This window comes from Lagopus leucura, unplaced genomic scaffold (assembly GCF_019238085.1).
Source record: "Lagopus leucura isolate 7727_CA_CO unplaced genomic scaffold, USGS_WTPT01 Super-Scaffold_100157, whole genome shotgun sequence".
Classification (NCBI taxonomy): Eukaryota; Metazoa; Chordata; class Aves; order Galliformes; family Phasianidae; genus Lagopus; species Lagopus leucura.
Genome location: NW_024962334.1, coordinates 11577526 through 11599446, shown reverse-complemented (window position 1 = coordinate 11599446; position 21921 = coordinate 11577526). Strand labels below are relative to the sequence as shown.

Here is a 21921-nt window from a genome sequence, read left to right as displayed (position 1 = left end):
GCTGAAGCTGACACTGAATAGAAATCTCAACTCACACATAGGTGTGCCCCCAGCAAAAAAACACCTCTTATAATAGCTACGATCTTTGCTCTGCTCTGAACACATCCAACTGTCTGAAAATAAGTTTTCATTACTCTGTAATGCCAGGAAGTTCTCTAGGCAGGACTGCTAGTTCTCCTTTCAGTCCACTGCAATTCACCTCCAACAACTACCAACCAGCTGCATGTCCTTCACTGTTTCCATAATCTTCAAGAAGATGGCATTTTTGAAAATAATCAAACTATTCTATAATTCCTTTTTTAATGTATGTAAGAATTGCTTGACAAAGTAAATGACTGCATCCAAGGAAAGTTTATGGTTCTAATAAGTGGAAAAGAAGTCATACAGAAATATTTCATTTTTAGGAAACTGTCTTGTTAGGCCTTGGAGATACGTATGCAACTAATTAACTGCTGTTGGGTTTTCCCCCCCTCTTTTACCTTGAGCCATAAGATTAATGAAATTGTTCATGTCAATAAAGAAGCCTGCGTACACTTTTGACAATCAAGGACTTTGCTGGTAAAAGTCATCTCTGAAGACATCATTTGAAGACTGGTGGTTGGAGAGCATGCTTACATTTTGGTTACCTTTTAACATCCTTTATTGAGGTTCTTCAATTTCTCATTTTTTTAAGTAAGAAAAAATCAAACCTGCAGTATTCTTTAAAAACTTTACTGACTTTGAGCAACTCAGAATGAAAACTTGATTTTTAAAAACAGTTCTACTAATCAAGTTGAACTTCAACTGGGAACTTTTGGAAGCATTACACATCTAAAACAGAGATAAGAATTAGAATTATTACTCACAGTTAATAGATGACTTGCTTCTGATTATCACGCTCTCCTTGATTTTAACCACAGATCCACAAAATCTCAAGATAAATCTCTACTGCTTTGCCAAGTCCCAGTCAATTTCTACACATCTAAGTGAGTACACGTCACGAACAGAAATGTCACTTCTCATCTGAAGAAGCTACATTTGCTTCATAAGTTCAGTTTTTGCTTCCTCAGCCAATTGCCTTCCCCTGCTCAACAGTCTGAAATTCTATAGACAGCAACAGACTAAGGTCAGCTGCCCTTTTGTAAAAGGAGAAGACAGTAAAAATAAAGTAATACTACATAGTTCTCTAATTTCAAATGGACTTGCTTAGAGGTTGCTTTTTAGGGCTGTGAAGAAAATATAGCCTTAATGATAACGCATCTATTTTTCACTCATCAGGCTTGGAATTCATACCAATTACGAAAAAGAACATTAATTGTCTTTATCCATGCTTCAGCACATCCAACACCACCACACTGAGGGACAGCAATTTATAGCAAACAGATAAACAAAAGGTACACAATTGAGATTGATACCATAAGCAGCACTTAGACCTTCCACTCCAGTGAACTGGCTGGCTGCCCAATGCTATTTGTGACGTTTAACAATCCTTCCTATCTTCCTTTTTTTTTTTTTTTTTTTTTTTTAATTTGTTCTAAATTTGCTACTACTTAATTCAGCAGACTTCACTTCTGTATTGCAGATCACAGAGAAAAGGCTAACAGTGACATAACTGGGGGGAATAAACAGGTCAGTGCAATCTTAATTACAACAGTATTATCATCCAGTTCAACTCACATCACAGATGAAAAACAGTTTGCAGATAGAAAAATAAATTTTCATTTACAAGGAAAACAACTTTGACACAAAACAAGAACAGAGCAACTCCATGTTACTTCTAATAACTGGACTGCAGCCAAAAGGGAATTGGGCTTGAAAACACTGGAAATATCCAAATAATTTATCAGGACAGCATCTCTGATAAAAGCAGATTTTATTCACAATTGCAGTGGCGGGCATCCTGCAAATAGGTGCGCATGCACTACTTCAGGTTCACAAATCTTCCCAACACTTAACTAGACATACAGATACCTGCTAAACATACATAGCTGCTATCTACACATGCTTATTGCTAATTGCTTAACTTCTCCTCCTCAAGTTTTCTATCACTCAGGTCTTGCCTGTCCAGCACCAAAAATTAGTAGTCATTCTACATAACAAGCCTGTTGATATCCTTCTAAGTCACTAAGTCACCTTGTGTCACTAAGGAGTGGGACCTCTAACTCGTCTTCAACTCGAGGCTCAGAGGTATTCCAGATGGCTGGACAGAAAGTGCTGCAGTCTTTGTCCCTATAAATTACTCCATCTACCTAATCCCTGTGACCATAAATTACTTCACCTATCTGCTGAGCATGCAAAGACTATCAGAGATCCCTGATGAGGTAAAAAGACTCTCCTGAAAAGAACTATTAGGAAAATGTTTATCTTGTCAGTTGGGAGCCATCAGAAATCAAGTTCTTTACTTTCTCTGTTTTCCAAAAATCCAGTGGGTTTAATATTGTTTAGATTTTGCACACCAAGAGGATGCAAAGAAAATACAATGCACGTACTCTGCTTAGTCAAAGAATAGTCTCACAGCAAAGTGCCACAAGACTACTCAAATTAACTCTTTGGAGAGCCTATGATCAATCAAGGTGAGACATAAGGAAAGAAATCAACTCATTTGCTTTCATCATACAATAAATCACGCGTACAAAAAAAACCCTAAATATTGAGGGAATCATACATCACTACAAAGTCTTAAGCATCTCCAGAAGCAACACAATCAATAGAATTTGATAGGTTTGGTGAGTACACTTCACATCAAAAATAGCATTGTGTCTAACAAACTCCTTTTCCACAAAGTACTTAAAATTCAGTACAAAATAAGCAGTTTCACACACCAAAAATGCATCTCTCCAACAAGACAAATACCAGATTGTGGAAAGCTGAAATTTTGAACTAGAAGGCTCTATTATGTCCATTAAACATACTATAAATGACCTTAAAACCTAAGAATCTCAGAGGCTTATTTGAGTGAAAGTAATAAGATGACACTGAATGTAGCCAGTGAACACAGCTGCTCCAATTGACAAGTCTAAGTCTGACTGATGCTATTATGCCATATTCTTTCAGTAGTATCTACACAGAGATGCGCACACTGAGAATGCATTTTCTGTACAATCACGTATGATGACAGATCAATAATGAAATTAAACTTGACCAAGAGCCAATACATTACAGAGATTTCTGACAACTACTTGCCATATTTTGCAGGATTCTTAATAGACTGAAAGAGAAGACATGCCATTACCTTGGGGTTTTTTGGTGTTTGCTATTATAACATCCAAAAATCAATGAAAAATAATCATTTGATAACTTGGTTTTCCTACGACATAATGGGAGAGTAGCAAATTCAGACATCTTGTATCCTATCTCCACTATGCCCAATGGAAGTCTGAAATCGTTGGGTTTATACCAGCATGATCATGCAGCAAAGTTTAAAGAAAACCACATCCCACAGACATGTGTCAGACAGTCAGGTCTACATCACAATTTTATCTCAAGCCACTCAGTATCATCCATAATCTAAGTTCTCTGCTATTCGCTGCTAGTAAACTTCAGTGATGTCAAAACATACAGCAGAAAAAGACTGCTGAAAACAAAGAACATCTATCCAACTGAAGTACCCACACACCCTTCTTCACCTTTAGCTATTGGAGCCTGTCCTCTAAGTTATGTTAAGTGAGGCAGACACCATTACCAAAAGCACAGAAAATGCAGGAAGGAAGGAAGCAGTGAATATTTATCACAGGTGTCTACTACACAATACCTTCCAATTGTCCTATCCTAAACTGTCCTATCACTTCCCTTGTACCGCATGCCAATGATGAACCCAACCCATACTTGCAGAGGTAAATCTGGTTAATATTTCTCTAACCTGTATCTCCCAACTCTTCCTTTCTCTTCTGTGACAACCTGTAAGGATTAAGTCCAACTCAAACCTGCATTACTGTGACTAGATATTATGTCCTGCCTGGCGAAGGCACCTTCACCCATTTGCTGACTTTGAGACATCTTCATTACCAAAAATTACTGGTTTCAAGCAGGAAAGTACCTAAGCATAGGACAGCCACTGCGGGCCTGAGGTTTTATGTCAGATCTGATATTAGTTTGGATGTCACCTGGAGATGAAGTACTCTTGGGGACTGAAATATTAATAAACCAAATAACAAAGGCACAGAGAGTGACCCTGAGCAGCAGCAAGAGCACTGAAACTGAGGAAGAGATGATTGCTGGCTGCCAAAGCCCAAACACCTCCACGTTGGAAGTCTGGAAAACTATTCAAGTAATCAAGACCACAAAATGGACTGCAAATAGAGCTAGCTCAAATAACAAGAATACTCTGACTTCAATTAGAGTAGCTGTAGAGTAGTTCAGCTACTCTAAGTGCCTACTTCTTTGTTCAATTTAACAGTGAGAGAACGGAAATTAGAAACACTGTTCAATCATAGCTTGAGCCAATTTCACAAAGAAAAGGAATCTGTTGTCTTAACTCAGAAGTTATTTGGGCTGCAATGTCTTAGAGTTAAAAGCCATGGAAATTGCCTGTGTAGCTGAAACATAATAGGTGAAATGTGCTACAGTGACAGCCTGTCACTTAAAACAGGTACAGCACAGTGGTTAGTCAGGGAACTTCAGGGAGCTGACAAGCATATAAAGAATGAAGAGAAAATACCAGTGCAAGTAAAGCAGTAAAAAAGAATTTACGGGATACTAGGGCCACTTTAAGAGAGCGTAAAAACCCTGAAATCAAGGAAAGTTAAATTTTATGCTATAAAAGCTGCTCTATTTTGTAGATAACACTTACTGGAAAAAATATCTACTAGAAAACAGGACTGTCTCTTACTTAGTTCTTCCCTCACATTTAAACACGCAATACAAGAAGTGAGAGGGGATTGGTAGAATCTCTTATTAAAAGTACCCAGAAGTTTTCATTAGAAAGATATTACTGAAAATTAATTAGAGCAGTCACTCATGTAATGTTTTATGGAGACAGGAACTTGGTTTTATCACAACCACTCTGCTGCCAACGAGCGATGGACAATTTATAGAGCAGAAGAAGATGACAATTCAGGAGCAGACAAGCAGAACAATTTGGTCATTGGATTTGCCAGAAGCCTTCAGGAGATATACCTAAAACTAAGTAAACAGAAATCTGAAGACTCACATTGACACTACAGTTGAGTATAAAACACTATTACTTTGACTTCCACCCACAAACAAAAGCAAAGCATACAGTCCCTCACTGGACTGTATCTTCTAGGGACTAATAAATAAGTTGGTGAAGATAGTTTTCTTTGTACAAGTTCTTACCAAAACTAGCTCATCAACAATCATCTTGGACAACTTAAAGATGAGAACTAGTTGGTTACTCCTTCCTGGGCTTATTACACAACTGATGGAGGGGAGGGGGAAGGGGGTCAACTGCCCCCATAGGCCTGTGTTTTGACAATATATTGGCGTTATTCTTTCAAGTTATACAGAACACTGGACTTTTTCCTGCAGCTTCAACAAACTAAGCAAGCACTTACTGGTGACAGCAAAGATTTAACTGTTATCCTTGAAGCTGGAGTACTTTACAAGACAGATATTGACATTTAAGATATATTTACAATTATTTTTTTTTTTTCAAGTTTATTTGTCACTTCTGTAAGTGGAATCCCATGGCCACGAGTGAGTGCAGTGAGGAATAAGTAAGAAGTTTACTTCCTTTAGGTGACAGCGTGTTTTTAATTCAGTTCAAAAAACCTTGTGAAACTGTATCATCTGAGGGCTGTTTCAGTGACATATTGTGTTGTTGTATTTATCAGCACGGATAAAACTGCAGAGAGAATTCTGATGTTTAGACTTTTCTGTATTCAACACTACTAAGAATCACAACTGATGGCACAATGGTCTGAGTATTTTCCTTCAAAGAGAGGAACAAACACAATACTAGTTTCTCCCCGTTCATTTCTACCTTACATTATCTATTTGACCTCTGGCTTACCATCTGCTAATCCAAAAACCTCTATATAACGAAAAATTAAACCTACAAGTGAAAGCACACACCTAGTATATTCTGCATTTTCAACACCCTCAGGCACGCTGTGTAAAGCTCTGGTTAATGTCACTTCTGCTAAGCTTAAAAATGACCAGCAGGTAGAAAAAGTATCCTCTGTTTCTTTTGATGTATGAGAAACAGCTAAGATGTCATATGAACCTAGAGATATTAGCTCCAGCTTTCTCTAGTCTTCCTGAGAGAGCAATGTGACAGAAATACCACCAGAAGACAATAAATAAATTAATACAAAAATGTGTTCATGCAGGGCAAGCAGGAAAATACTCAAAGGTACACAGGAAGCTAAATCACCCCATACATTTTGAAAGTTTTCAAACAAACACCATTTGAAAACACCAAAAGTCACCTTTATTGCTGAATACACCCAGGCTCCAAATCACAGGTGCCATTAATGTATTCCAGGCAGAAGAAGCTGTTATGTCTGCTCCCACTTCACTGTTGGAGATCATCACCCCTGCAGAGTGAATAAACCTGTCCTCAGTGAAATTAAAATTGATGGACTCATGCTGGGTGACACTGTCTCTTGCACTGATCCACTTTTCAAACATTGTTATTTGGAAGAAAGTAGGAGATATTTGTCTATGTGAGTTGCTTGTATAAGACTGCAAAGAAATGACATCTGCTGGAAGCCAAGGCCCTTCCAAAAGTTACACTTCATCTAATTTGCATGTGATGTATTTCCATGGAAGAAGACCAAAAACAAAAACAAAAACAAAAAAACCAACACAATCATCTTACAATCATCTTATTCTTATAATTGTTTGGATTCAGCGTGAATAATTCAAAACAAGTACACTGAAAATAAGAAAAAAAAAAAAGTAGTCCTGGTATTTCTTAATACAGAGAACTCCTTAATGATCAGCTGCTAACCCTTACACGAGAGTGAGGATGGATGGATCCAGGCTCCACACCTTCCAGTCACTCAGGTGCGCTGCCCGTCCCTGAGCTCCCTGGGTTAGCCATGGCTTTTCACCTGGTGCTCAACCTGGCAAGTTCAGGCTGTGACCTGGTAGTTCCACTGCAGTGGGTCAGAGCAGTTTCATTTGATTTGTACAGCTTGAACTCTCCCATTTCTGCTCTGCTTTTTGTGGTGGTGTTTCTTCCTTCTAGCTTTTGTCATCGTTTCTAATTATGACAAAAACCAATACTGTACTAAGTACTTGTCTATTTAACCACTTCTTTGTAGTTTTCTTCCATTTTCTTCCCAAATGGTACAAACTACTCACAAACACTCTCAGCAGATGCTGATTCTCAGCTGTTAGTTTCTCTTGCCTAGCACCCCAAACAGAAAAGATGTGATCCAGAACATACACCGTTATTCTCCCTCTCCTCAAAACAACTTGCTTCTAAGATATTATAATTGGAGATGTTCAAGTGAAGAAAACAAAATTCTCTAATGGAACACAAGTCTCAAATGAAAACAGAACCTACAAGTCATGCATTTAACAGCCATATCTAAAAAGCATTATTTTGCACACACATTATTTCTCACAAGAAAACACTGTAAAGAAGTAATACTTCTCAACTTAGAGAGCAAAAACTAACACATTTTCCTAGCAGTGATTTGATACTGAAAGGTCATTCCTGTTCTGCAGTGCCCTTTGGTACCCTGCTGCCTCCCTCCCATACACTTCTCCATACACCATATCCAGCACTGCACCCTCTTTGCTCAGAATGAAATGAAAAGCAATGGCAAGGAAATAGTGTGATAAAAGGAGGAAAAAAAAAACAAACACTAAATACACTTGGAGAAAAAGTCCCTAACAACAGACTAAAATTCTTGCAAATAACATTAAGGTATTCCTTAGATTCCTCTAGTAATCGATGCTTGCTGTTAAAACTGCAATCACAAGCCTGCCTACCACAGTCCATGAAACCACAACAGAGAAGGGAATTTTGGGGAGGAAAAAAAAAAAAAAGGACACAACATAACTTCTGCATCGAACACTGGGCAATAAACCAACTCCTAAGTTTAAATACTCTTTGAAACAGAACAGATTCATCAAAATTAGTTCAAGCAACTAAAGTATGACAATACTATTAGGGAAAAAAGAAGCAAACAGAACAAGTATAGATCATTATAGATAAGGCACAAAAGCAGAGCTCCAGTAGTTTCCAGATTTCCAGAACTTAGTTACAGTTCCATAATTTTTATAGTTTCCTTTTTAAAAGTGTGCAATTCAGTATTCCAGTAACTAAATCCAGTTGAAGGAATGTAATGAAAGTCAAAACTCAACATATGAGTACAGTAGGCATTTTCAGTCTCTTAGACATCTGTTCTTGATGTCCTGACACCATCTCAAAAATACAATCTGTGAGAAACCATACTGTATACTCTTCCTGTACCAGCTGCTTTCTCTATTATCACTGACAGTTCCATTTAAGCTGTCCAAGTCCCTTGGTTGAGATACCTATTCCACACCCCTAGTGTTCAATCTGTTCAGACATAAATTGTGAAAAATCCAGTCTTAAGCTCAAGGGGAATAAAATTCCAAAAGGTTTCAAGCCATTGCCTAATCTCTGGAACCAACGGTCAGTCTGTCCAGTTCTAACTATTAGAAAATGCAACATTTTTACAGCTGATCTCTTTACTTTCAAGTATTTTCTCCAATTCACTTCCTAGAATACCTACCAACCCTACACTCATTGCCACAGCATCAAATAAAAGATCAGATAAAGGGGAAAATATTGAGAAGGACCCTTCAAACACTAGAAAGAAGACAGGTAGATTCATGCCACTTATCTGGTCCTACTTCATATCCCTTCAGACTTAACTGCCAACCCGGCAATCCAACACAGGAAGGATAAAGACAAGATTCAGCACCTTTTCAACACTTTTTCCTCAAGACTTTAATTCTTCCATTTAAAAACTAGAAAAGACATGAACCCAAGCCATCAGGCTAACAGTTCTAAGCTGCTCCAGCACCTGCTTAGAAGGTGTTGCCATTTCCTATGACTCATCCTTCAGCACAGAACTCCTACCGGAACATCTGTGCCCAAGCAAGGCCCACCTGAGCCTCCTACCAACTTTCACAGTCGTCTGCACCCTCTATTACAGCTCATGCATGACAGAGACAGTCCCAACAGACTTCACACACTGACAGTGTGGCACAGTCACAGTGTGAAAGGGGAACCTTCAGTTCTTCCTACGTTTGAACAATCCGCCAGCCTCCCAAAGCCCAGCAGAAATGCAGTATGTGTTACAGGCTTTCTTCTGAGCAATACTGGACACTTCAAGCCCCTGGGAAAGACAGGGCAGCTGAAGGAGACTGCCCAAAAACACCACCTGCTTACTGCCTGCAACTAATTCCTACATCTATATCCACATATATGTACATATATATCCAGAGTTTTGCTTTCAGATAGTGGCTGTTCTCTTACCTTCTTATGCTAAGTCTCAATTAGTACCTTACTTAAGAAAAGTGTAACGTTCTTTTCCCAGCATAATCACATTTTCCTACCAAAATATAACTGGGGATGTGAAGGGGGTTTGTAACTAGCAGTCCCCCAGCAAGTTATTTAATTATAGAAGAAACCTGAAGAGCTAGAAGTTTCTGGTATCCCAGACTTTTCTTGTTATTTTTCTGATTTTCTGTGATTGTTCTCAGGACATTCTGCACTGAGACCTGCCAAAACTAAGTAGCCCATGTATTAATTAAAAAATTTAATTTAAAAAAAAAAAGAAAGAAAGAAAGAAAAAAAAGTAAGTAAAAGCAAGAAAGTATTTACACAACTAATCCTGGTTTATTTTCATATTGGCTAGGTTTCAAGCTGACGTATTTTCAACATTCAGAAGCCAACCCCTTAAAAAGAACCTATCCAGAGAAAGACACTGACTGCACTGCATTACAACAGTACAATCCAACAGAGTACAAATTCCATCCCATCAACAAATAATATACCACAAATATAGCTGCCTTGAGCCAGCTAAGCTTTATGGAGGTTTTATCACAGTTCACTGACTTCTCTGTCAGACCTTCATAGTTCAACCTTGTTTTGCAATGCCCTGTCCTCAGCAAGAGTATTTGCCAGAAGCCAGCAACTCCTCAGCACTGTTTTTAGCTACATATGGAACATCAAGGAATAAGAGACCTCAAGATGTAATAACTTTCCTGTAAACTGAAAGCCTACTGTTTCAATTTGAAAACCACAGCATCTTATAATCAATGGGAGCCACTTTTGGATCTCAGTTCTGCTGCAACAGATAAACCTAAACACATATCTAAACCTCTGACAATGATTTAACAAGGAAAGGCTCTTTTATTAGGGATCTAGCACTTCTTCCTCTAATCTCAGTAGACAGTGCTTCATTTAAGGCTTGCCCAAATTCTACAAACGACCCATGGTATTACCTGATAAAACAGACAATTTTGGGGATGGCTTTTGTTTTTTAAAAAACACCGCAGTGTAAAATATGGGTTTGTTTTTGTTTTTTTAATGAAAAAAAGATAACAGCTGTGCTACAACTTAGTTCTAGAAACTACTTCTACAGAATAATGTATTGCAAAGCTGACAAGGATACAACCTCACTGTCAGGATTTTTTTTCAATTGTATGTGTTGTAATGTGTTCCAAGCATTAATAACATTTCCAGCTAAGCAGTAAATTAGCACAGTTCATAACTCACTTTTATCTGAAACGTTCTTGTCTTCATCACCTAGGCCAGGGTTGTAATGCCAATACAAAACTGGTGCATACAAGAATTTGGCTCCTTCTTTTTTTTTTTTTTTCCTGATAATTCTCTCATGTTCATCTAGCTATTGTAGCATGTGGACCAGCGTACATTACCCGTGTAATTTATGTGGAAGAAACAGCCTGGTTTTAGCTGTTTCTAAACCCTGGAACACATCATAAGAGCTGAAGCACCACTTACAAAAGCAATAAACACAAAGATTTCAAAGGCAGTTTCCAGATGCAGAAAGGCATGCGCTGATGCCAGGAAACAGCAGTCCTCATACCAGTTCTTCATTCCTCTCTCATTCCACACAGCATCGCTTACATAATTCATAAAGGTATATTCTCCACAGTTATTTCAGACACAAATTATTATAATATATTCTATATGATTACATGGACCATCAGACACTTTCAGGCAGACACACACCTTCTGAACACACCTGTTGGGGCAATAATTTGCATGCAAGTTAAAACCAGATATATTATTCCATCAAATTTGTTCTGTGTGATTACTACACTGCTTAAAGCAGCTGTTATTTTTCACTTTCAAGACAATAACTTATCATCTAGGTTCTCCAAATTGAACCTCATGAATATTGGCACTTCTCCCAACAGCAACGTTCATTTAAAATACTATTTCACCCACAGAACCTGTTGAACAAGTAATATTTATTCTATGCTCACACACAAGGGGCTGAGAACTCAGCTATGATAACACTTATGCCATTTTTGTGAGTTGCCTGTATTTTTCAAAATATATTTATTTATATGAAACTAAATAATGCAATGGACAATTGAAGGAGGTCCTGCTTCTGGATTTTTTCTATTTCTCAGTTTCTCTCTTCCCTACAGTTTGTTTTTCTTAGCTTTAAAAAGAAAAACAAACAAACAAAAAAAACTGTAATCACCAAATCCCCAATTTGAAATTACAAACATATTCAAGACCACGCCAAGCCTTCTCTATACATCATATGGATGAAACTAAGACACACAAAGTAAGGAAGCTGCTTTCTAGCTACCATTGCACTGGCTCCTTTCCATCTCTTATCCACCTTACTTCTATCTCTTCTCCATCTCAATAAGTCCAAACAAAGCTCTGCAGAATCCAGATCTTTCTTTCTTACTACATCATCTCACGAGACCTGGAATTTCCCAGCTCTACATGTCTACTCTCTGAATAGGGCTGGCCCTACCTTTTCTCTTGAAATCATTGATTCATTGACTGAGAAGTTAAAGTTTCTGTGTTTGGTCTTGACAGCTGATGTGCAGCCCTCTTCACAACACAGTATCTTGTCAACAGTGCTTCTAGAAACATATGCACAGAATCCACAGCCCACCAAATGGTGGTTTCATCAATATGTTGTGAGATATTCAGAGTATTAGCCATAATCCCCCTGGAGACAGCGCATTCTAATTTACAAGCAACATTTACTTTGAAAGACCTTTAAATGTTAAGTTGCTGCTTTATATCTATTTCTAAAATCTCTGTCTTATGTATGCACAAAAATCCAGATACTCATTCTTTAATGAAAAACAAAGGAACAACACGCGTGACCTTTAAAAGGAAAAATCATCACATATGCTTAAATTTACACATGAACAATACTGTGTTTAAAAGGGCAAAGATAAGCCTGGCACAGGACTATATATCCAGGTGGGCGCTGTCAGTAGCTTCCCCTGGCTGCAGTTCACATGCTATTAATGTGGAACAAACTCTGTCACAGAAGGTGGGAGAGGTAAGAAAGCAGAAAAATCTTGGCACTGCCCAGAGCGCTCTGCAAAGTAGAAAAGAATAATTTCTGCCTACTTCTTCTGTGTCGTTCTTACAAGTGGGATTAAAACTAAGAGCAGATTTTCTCACACAGGCTTCCTCAACATCATTCTGAATATATATTACATGATTTCTAGACATTCTTTTTCATTAAAAAAAAAAATTGCTCAAGGTCTCTGTACTGTCTTCAGTTTTGTACCTAATTCTTCATTCCTTCCTTCGTTTCCTCCTCCTCCATGGCTCCCTTTCCCTCCATCAACCCTCTTCCAGCAGCTTTTATTTCTTTCTAAGTTTCTCTCACCATTGCACACCTCATCTTTCTTCCCCTGTTCTACTGTCAAATCACCCTTTCCTTCCATTTGCTTAATAAAAATAAGATAAAAAGACTGACACGTAACCCAACAGTAACAAAATCCAAGCCTAATAACCAGGTAAGATTAAATGTGCCCAAAGGAAGGGAAAAAAAAAAAGGCAAAGGCAAAGGCAAAGGCAAAGGCAAAGGCAAAGGCAAAGGCAAAGGCAAAGGCAAAGGCAAAGGCAAAGGCAAAGGCAAAGGCAAAGGCAAAGGCAAAGGCAAAGGCAAAGAAAAAAACCTACCCTATGGTGTGAAAGGCAAACCTTCCAATTGAGAGAGATTTTTTCTGTTTTCAAGAGCAAGAGCTTCTATAAAAAGCTTACTGTGATAAGGCACCAAAAGAAAAAAAAATACCTTCAGAAGGTTTTTGTGCCAGTGCAAAATGCCCAAATGCTTGCAGCAATGAGTAAGGCACTTTTTATTGCTCCATCCTGCCGACACCTAGGTAACTCAGTCATGAGCCAATTCACTTTTTTCTTCCCCTAACCAGAGTAAAAGAAGCATGGAGACCCCAGTACAATTCTACTTCAGCAAGAGACATTAAATGCATTGAAAAACAGCTAAAGGATGTAGCCAGCCTCAAAATATAACACAGCAAGGATCTTCAAGTGAATGCATTTCTAATAGCATTCCTTGGCAATCAGGTCTTGGTTATAGTTTTTAGCAATGACCTAGATGAAAAAAATCTCCATAAAGATTGCTGATAACATGAAAATAAGCTATCCTCAGCAAATAGCACATATTCTAGTAACGTCAAAATAAAAATCATACATCTAGTGACAAAAAGAGCTGTAATTACAAGAGAGAAGACTGGCCTGGAAAAGCACTATCTATCTATCTATATATATATATACTCATACATACATATATACATACATATGTATATATAGAGAGAGAGAGAGCCAATCCTTACACTAACGTATTTTTCCAAAGTAATTCTTCAACTAATAATGTTTCACCAGTTATATTTCTTAAATGCTCTTAAATGCTTTTAATGTTTATAAACAAATAATTACTACTTCTCCCCCTACAAAAATAAGGCATCCACAAGCCACTAGAAACTCTAAGATGAAAAGAGAGGAGATGGGGAGATGAAAAACCATGTGCTAACCACGGATAGAGCATATAGCAAAGAGACATTTTATCACCTTCCTACTGGAAAAAAAAATAAATAAAGGAACATCACAGTACTTCCAAAATGAGTATTCTAATGGACACAAGAAAGAAGAATAAGAAGCAACACATACAGCTTACAGAAGAGCCTAACAAGCATTAGACCACATACAACTCAAGCAAGGCAAGCAGACAATTGCAAGAGATGGGGTACGGATGTATCTGTCTGGAGAACCAGAGCAACACCAGGGAACACGAAGTATCAGTGCTGTGTGTAATGAGAGTTAAATTCACAAGTCAAAACAGAGCTAATTTCCCAAAACTGTAATGGAGACCTTAAAAGCTAAGTTGTGGACATTTTAAGCAGGAAATACTGAATTGGAGAAAATGGGATGTATTACATTTGCATTTGTTCCCTAGTGCAATCACAATTAACTGTATATCGTTCCAGTGTCCAGACTTGAAGGAAAACATTGAAACGGCCAATAGTAATCATAAGGTCATACATTATTAAAATTACTGGGAATCTTGACTTGTAGCTCCACTGAAGATTCTACTGGTTCAGCTATCAACAGAGAAATGATAACATCACCATTCCAAAAAGATGCATGAGGAAATGAAATTTGGTAAGCAGTGTTTTCTGTCTCCTACACAGTACACATAACAATATTAGAGTAAAAAAATAAAAATAAAAGGTTGACACATATTAAGAAAGGCAATTTCTTAAGCAGTGAGTAATTAAAAGTTGGCTCCAAACACTCTATCACTGGAGGAAAAAGTCTCACGTTCCCAGAGAAACACAAGTCCAGGTGGAACGGGAATCAAGACACGCTACAGCTTGTGCTAGGTAACTGGTACTTAGATTCTAAATTACTCAATTTACCTGTTAATTGTGGTTGCTGCTCTCAAAGTAATGCCTCCTACTTTATTATGTTGGCCTGCAAAAATCAGAGGTCATCACCACCGTGACTAAGCTGAAGGCTCAAACTTCCAGAGTCAGGGCAGAGAAGACAACCACCTTTCTCTTGCAACATGACAACACACCAGCTTGAAGATCACAGAGCACACTGCCAATCGTTACAGGACTGTCCTACCACACCCACCATACAGTCCAGATTCGGCACCTTCTGAATTCCATCCGTTCAGGCCGATGGAAGATGAACTGCACAGGCAACATTTTCCTAGCAACATCATCATCACAGCAGCTGTAAAATAGCAGGTCACTCACTGGTGCAGGTTTTGTTTGTTTGTTTGTTTGTTTTTACAAGCAAGGCATACTGGCTCTTGTTCATCACTGGTGAAAATGCATAGCTAATGGTGGTGAGTATGCTGAAAAAATAGTGCTCTGTAGGTGATAGCTTACTCTACCAGTCTTACTATGTTCTTTGTATCTTTTGTAGTTTCCAAGGAAATATATAGGAGGCATTACTTTCGGTGTGATGTAAATGCCATCTTGGAAAGAGAAGTACAGTAGTATTTCAATAGCGCTTACTGAAATCTATTTGCAGCAGAAAAGAAAAAAAAAAAAAGAAGCCTTGCCTCCCTGGATGAGGTTCTGAAACGTGCTCAGCCATCTCAGAAAGATATTCCCAACATCCTAAAAGACCTAAAGCATAACAACATGATACTTGGGGAGAAAAAAAGAAAAAAAATTAAGTTCTGGAAATATATTTGGCCAAGAAAAGAAACTCAACTTTTTTATTTGTATCAAATTCAATACTTTTTGTTTCATCATCCATTATAATGCTGATTTAAAATACATCATTTTACATTAAGAGTTGACAGTGATTTTCAGCACCCTTTTCACTTGAAAGGCTTTAAATATAATAAAACCTTTTAAATAGATCATAAAGAATAAGATAAGAATTATTATATTAGTTATGCAAAGAGAAGCTAAAGCCCAAATGCATTCTTCTTATTTAATAATTGCTTTTAAATATAAAGTGATGTGAAAAACCTCTTGAATACACTTCTTATATACTCACAAAAAGACTCCAAGGCACATTACTTAGTTTAACAACTTACTGTCACTTCACCTACTTGAACACAAATCCGTATGCACAAACGGGTGCATTTTTTCAGATGAGCTACCATGAACATGTGTGCTCCCTCTAACCACATTTATCACTGCGTTGCTAAGCACAGAGATCTCCATTCAAAAAGACAGCAGTGAGATGAACTAGCAATAACTAAATCCAGATAAGGGTAAGTGCTAGAGCCAACTGCCACTTCTTTTCACTGTCTGAAAATGAAGTGTGACATCTGGGTGAAAGGAAGACCACGGTCTATTTTGTCTGTCACTTCATTCCCTCTGGTACCAAGACTGCTGCTCAGCTCTGAAGTGCACTTGAAAATCCCAAACACACTGAGTGAAAGCACTCAAGTCTCCTTTATTTTAAACAGACTTTTCCTACGCCTACGATGCCATCAAACATCTTACACAGTAAATTACCATACGTTATATGAACTTATCTTCCACATAGGCATAAGTAGCAGTGAGGCTATGTGACATGGGCAGCCAAAGAACAAAGAACTTGGGTTACCTGCCCGGGGACAAGAGAAATGTGGATTGCTTGGAGAACCGCCATGGACATCTCCAAAGTCCAAACCACAAGACCATCCTTTTAAATTTCAACCTGACATTCAAAGTTTTTTTTCTTCAAAATGTTTCTTGTAAGCATCACTGAAGGGCAGAGAGACAGAATGATCTATTTCTCTTCCTGCCATTACCTTGATAAAAGCCATTCTCTAACTTCTCAGTTCCAACAGCCTTCTCCATTCTCCTGACATCTGCTTAGAGGCAACAGAAAAAGCTATTCAAGGTAAATCAAGCAGTTAGTGATCAAACAAGTTAGGTTTAATCAACCATTACCTAAGCACAGACAGGGTGCATCTTCACTTAAAATTTTAACTTTCCTACAATTAAATCAGAGGTATACAACAAAGAGGTTTTGCTTTTTTTTTTTTTCTAACAATGACCTTCAACAATAAACAATTAGGAGCGAAAAGTTTCAATAATAAAAAGTGAAGGAAATAGAGGAGTGAAAAAAAGAAAGTCCCATTTCTACCTAGAAGCTACCTAGATTTCAGGATTAAGGAAAAAAATGATTAGCATATAGTCTAAAACAGAAATTACTAATAAGTGATTTTTGACATTTTAAGTTCCAAGTTTATGTGAAACTAGCAACATACATTTAACTTTCAATAACATATTCAAGTACAGTCGTATTTCTCCAGTGACCACCTACTTGCTTTTTACACTGGAAAAAGGTCACAGTTCATTCCTAGAACTTGAATGGTACCAATGAAAGAACCTGGAGCAGTCATCGCTGTACTAGACTCTTTAATCTTTGACTCTCAACATGTTTTGCACCTCTCTTATGACAGGGAAGAAACAAACAGAAAGGCTGGGCTGCAGCACTTTCTATATAGTTAGTACTAAGACGATTCCAAGAGTTGGACAATCTCTTTTTCCCTAGGCAACAGTTGCCTACTAATACACCCAAGAATATCATTAGCTTTTTTATCTGCAAGGGCACACATCTGACTCACAGCTACCTTGGTGTCTATCATGATTCCCAGGTCCTTTTCTGCTGTGCTGTGTGGCCCCCAGCACATCCAGCATTATCACTCCCCAGAACGACTTGCCATCTCTCTTTGTTGGACTCCACAACCTACCTCCAGCCTGTCCATGTCACTCTGGATGGCTGCACATTCCTTTGAATAAGCCACTTCCCCCAGTTTCGTGACATCTGCAAGTTTACTATACCTCATCATCCACATCTTTAATCAAGACGTGGAACAAGACTGTTCTCAGAATCAACTCCTAGGGTACTCTGCTCAATACTTGCCCCCAGTTAGATTTTGTACCACTAACCACTAACCACTACTCTATGCACTGACATTCAGCCACTTCACCATCTGCTCATCCAGATTATACTTCAATAGCTTCTCAATGATGAGCATATGGGGCACAGTACCAAAGATCCAGGAAAGTAACTTCCACATCTCCACCCTCATCTACAAGGCTGGTGATTTCACTGTAGAAGCTTATCAGGTTGCCAGGCGTTACTTCGCCTTGCTGAATCCACACTCACTACTCCTGATCATCTTCTTCATATGCCTGGAAATGGTTTCCAGGATCAGCTGTCTCATCACCTTTCAAGTGACTAAGGGAAGGCTGACCAGCCTGTAGTTACCTGTGTCCTTCATCTAGTCTTTCTTGAAAATAAGAGCAATGTTTGTTTTCCTTCAGTCTTCTGGCATTTCTCCAAGTTTCCCTTATTGAGCAAAGAATACCAAGAGCTGCATCTCAATCATACCTGCAAGCTCCCTCAGCACTCATGGACACATCTGGTCAGGGCTTATGAACTTAAGAATGTCCAGTTTGTTTAAGTGTTCCCTGACTTGATCCTCCTCCACTAAACTTACAACTTCCTTGCTCCAGCCTTTCCTTCTGATCTCTGGAAACTGGTGTTCCTGAAGGCAACCACGCTGCTGAAGAAGGCCATTCAGTACCTCAGCCTTACCACTGTCTCAGGTAACCAGATCTCCTGTTTCACTAAGGAACGTCTTCCTAGTTATGTCACTAATATACTTGTTAAGGGGAACAGGAAGGGCTTTTACATCCTTAGCCTGCTTCAACTCTACCTATGGACTTTAGCTATCCTAACTTCATCCCCAGGTGCTCTCTGTATTCCTTTCAGGTTACCTGACCTTGCTTTCATCCTTTGTAGGCTTCTTTTTTGTATTTGAGTTTGGCCAGAACCTTGTTCATTCATGCAGGCCCCCTGTTGCTAACACCAGGCCTGCAGCCAATGCCTGACCTGTCCTGACAGTGAGATATTCTAGTATCTCAGATCAGACACAAATGTTCTTCCATGAAAGTGTCTGTGTTTGAGGTTGTTTTGCTCTTTGCCTTCGCACCTGTGTAAACCAATCGCAAGTCAGACTTCAGCAGAGACACTCTAAAAGCCCAGCCCCCTTGACAACTTTACTGTGCAACAAACTGCCTCAAAGCAAACAAAAAAAAACCCACCATCTAGCTCTTTTTCTTTTTGGAAGGTTCAGGCTGTTCCTGAACCTGCTGGAAGAGAACAAATAGATTTATTTAGTAATAGACAATAAACCCTCCGAAATTCTTAAAATAGAAATTAATGCAGCTCTCAAGATTGACTGAACCGGAGGCCTTCAATTACTTCAGCTATTGTTCATCAATGCAGTGTTACGCTTCAATATTGCCCCATCCAAAATAGGAATATCTTGCATACTCTCCTTAAAGGAGGATTGATAAAAAAGCCACACCAATGTATTGTAATTCAAACAAGAGGAAAACGTCTTCAGAATTTTAGAGGTCACCCTGCATAATAAGCGTGGAATAACTTAGGAAAGAAAGCCTATCTACTTCAATACCTCATGGCAAAAGCTAACGTTAAATGCATTTAAATTATTTAGGTTAATGGATAAGGTACTTTAAAAAACATTTCAAATCCACAATCACTGAACTCTATCAGATTCCTCTTTATCGTTCCATTTTATTTATATTCATGCCATCTGGCTGTATCGATCATGAACTTAAAACAATCCTGCATTTTTTCAGATGAAGTAAACTCAGAACTAATTTCTACGATCATTCCACAATACATACACTCCCAAACAGACAACCTCACTTTAACCCACGCATACTTGTTTATTGGAAATTATAGTAAGACCGACTTTTGTAATCTTCCAGTAGCAACTGTTTTGTTTAAAACTGCCATCACCAATCCCAGTCAACATACACATAGATCAAGGAACACCTGAATGAACTAGAAACATCACTTAGCCCAGAAGCTGTCATGTAGTCAAATAGCCAGATTTACACAAAATAAGATCAGTGGTTGACAAAGCATTATACAGCAGGATTAAAATAGACTGCTAAGAGTAAAATAATATTAATTAAAATGCGACATTTATCTCTGTAATGTTTTCAGACAGAAGTTTCTCAGACATATGTAGATCACACACGTTGTCTTAAACTCCCACCCTTATGAGAGATCTAATCAGTGCTAAACGCTGCCCAAAACTAACAAGCAGGCAGTTCTAGACCCAAAGATTTACAAGCAAAGACCTCAATTTTGCAATTTTCATCAGGTTACCTGAAAATGACCCTTAGCAACACTTACACGATTAGGAAAAGTTACTGCTTCTACCAAAAGATATGGCAGTACCAGGAAAAAAAAAATAAAAAGGAGGGAGGGTTAGTTGTTCATTTTGATATCAAACTGTGTTTATTTGGTTCTTAAACAAAGCGACAGAAGGTCTGCATAAGTCAGTAACAGACAGGATTCCGACACGAATCTAGCACAGAGCAGCAGTAGCCAAGAGATAGTCAAGGGCCTTCTTTATGGCTCCATGAGAGCAGCCTATACATTAAGTGAAAGACACCTGGTTTGTGAAGAGAAGTGCCTATCCCTATTGGGTATGGATCATCACTCACAGTGGGTATAACCTGTGCGTGCCCTCCCGCACATGAAATCAGATCCGTTTCTGAAAGTTTTCAGCAAGTATTGCTACAGCCCTGCTCTGCAAGAGTCAGCATCAAAGCATCCTCGGCATCTGTACCATTTAATTTTGTCACTTACAAATGCTTTAAAATTACTGCCAGAGCATCCAGGAGAGAGCTATGCCTGCATTCTCACTGCTTGGTATCACTCAACCTAAGCAAAGTTTTCTTTCTCATTTTCCTAAGGTTTGTGGCTGGACCTGCAGACATTCTATTGCCACTGCCTCTCTTCAGAGCCACCACCACGACGCCGTACATTCAAAAGTTGAGGTACAGATACCCAACCTCACCCATCCAGTAAGTTCAGCAAGAAGTAAAGCAGCAATGGAGAGCCTTCCGCGTTCCACGGACCCCAGCGCACGGTTCTCAGTCCCACAACCCGCGGCGAGGCCCCACGCCCAGCGGGGCGCACAGCGGCCGTCCCGCCCGCAGCCGGCCGCCACCTCAGCGCAGCGCAGCACCTGTCACGCAGGAAGGGCAGCGCGGCAGCCCTCAGAGCACCGGCTCACCGCTTCCTCGGTGGCCCGCCCCGAAGCCAACAAATCGCACCGGTGACTGCAGACACAAGCACGGCACCTCTCTCTAACTCGGTCCGTGAGGCTCGCACCCGTTCCGGTTGTCCCGCCCAACTTTCCCAGCGTGAGGAAGGTAAGTTCCCGAGGAGGACCGCGGAAAGGGAGCCGGGAGCCTCCCGCACCCACACAGCGGTGCGCCTCTCCTTCGGATGGAAAATCACACGAAACGAAACGAAAATAAATTCCGAGGGCCGCAGGAAGAGAGCGGATCGGAGCGGCGGGAAAGGGCCGGCTCACCGCACCGGCCTACCTGCCCGGGGCGGGGAGGGGGCGGCCCGGGGCGGCGGCTGCCGGGCACCATCTTGGGGGCGGCGGGGGCCGGGAGGCCGCGGCCCGGCGGCGCATTACCTGCTCTGCCAGCCCTGTAGGAGGTTGGTGTATTTGCTCAGCGTCCCTTCCAGCACCGGCTCCCGACGCCTCCCGATGCCGCCCGGCGCCTGCGCGCCCCCCGGGCTGGCCGCCGCCGAGCCGGGGCTGCCGCCGCCTCCTCCTCCTCCTCCTCCTCCTCCTCCATCCAGCCTTCCCGCGGCCGCCGCCCGGCCCGGCAGCCCGCGGCCGGCTGAGGAGGACGAGGGAGAGGAGCCCGCCGACGCGGGGCGGCTGCTGCTGCGGCTGCTGCTGTTGCTGCCGCCGCCCTCGCTCGCCGCCGCCTTCTCCATGGAGCCCCGCGGCACAGGGTGCGAGCCCGCTCCGGCCGCGGCCGCCGCTACCGCCCGGCAAAGCCCTGACTCACGGGCGGCGCCGGGAGAGAGAGAGGGGCGGCGCCCGGGGGAGAAGGGGCCGGGCCGCGGCGGGAGAGGGAGCCGCGCGCCGCCCCTCGCCGGGGGCCGGGGGGCGTCGGGCGGCCGTTGGGGCCCGGCCCTGG

General features: G+C 40.3%; 1 protein-coding gene across 1 annotated transcript in view; it reads right to left on the bottom strand.

The window, feature by feature from the left end:
- The window catches only part of OSBPL10 (oxysterol binding protein like 10), a 98825-nt gene extending 77110 nt beyond the window's left edge, over positions 1-21715 (bottom strand). Inside the window, exon 1 of the mRNA XM_042888507.1 lies at positions 21405-21715. Coding sequence (XP_042744441.1) covers positions 21405-21715 — 311 coding nt within the window. The remainder of the gene's footprint in view (positions 1-21404) is intronic.
- Positions 21716-21921: the final 206 nt, after the last annotated feature.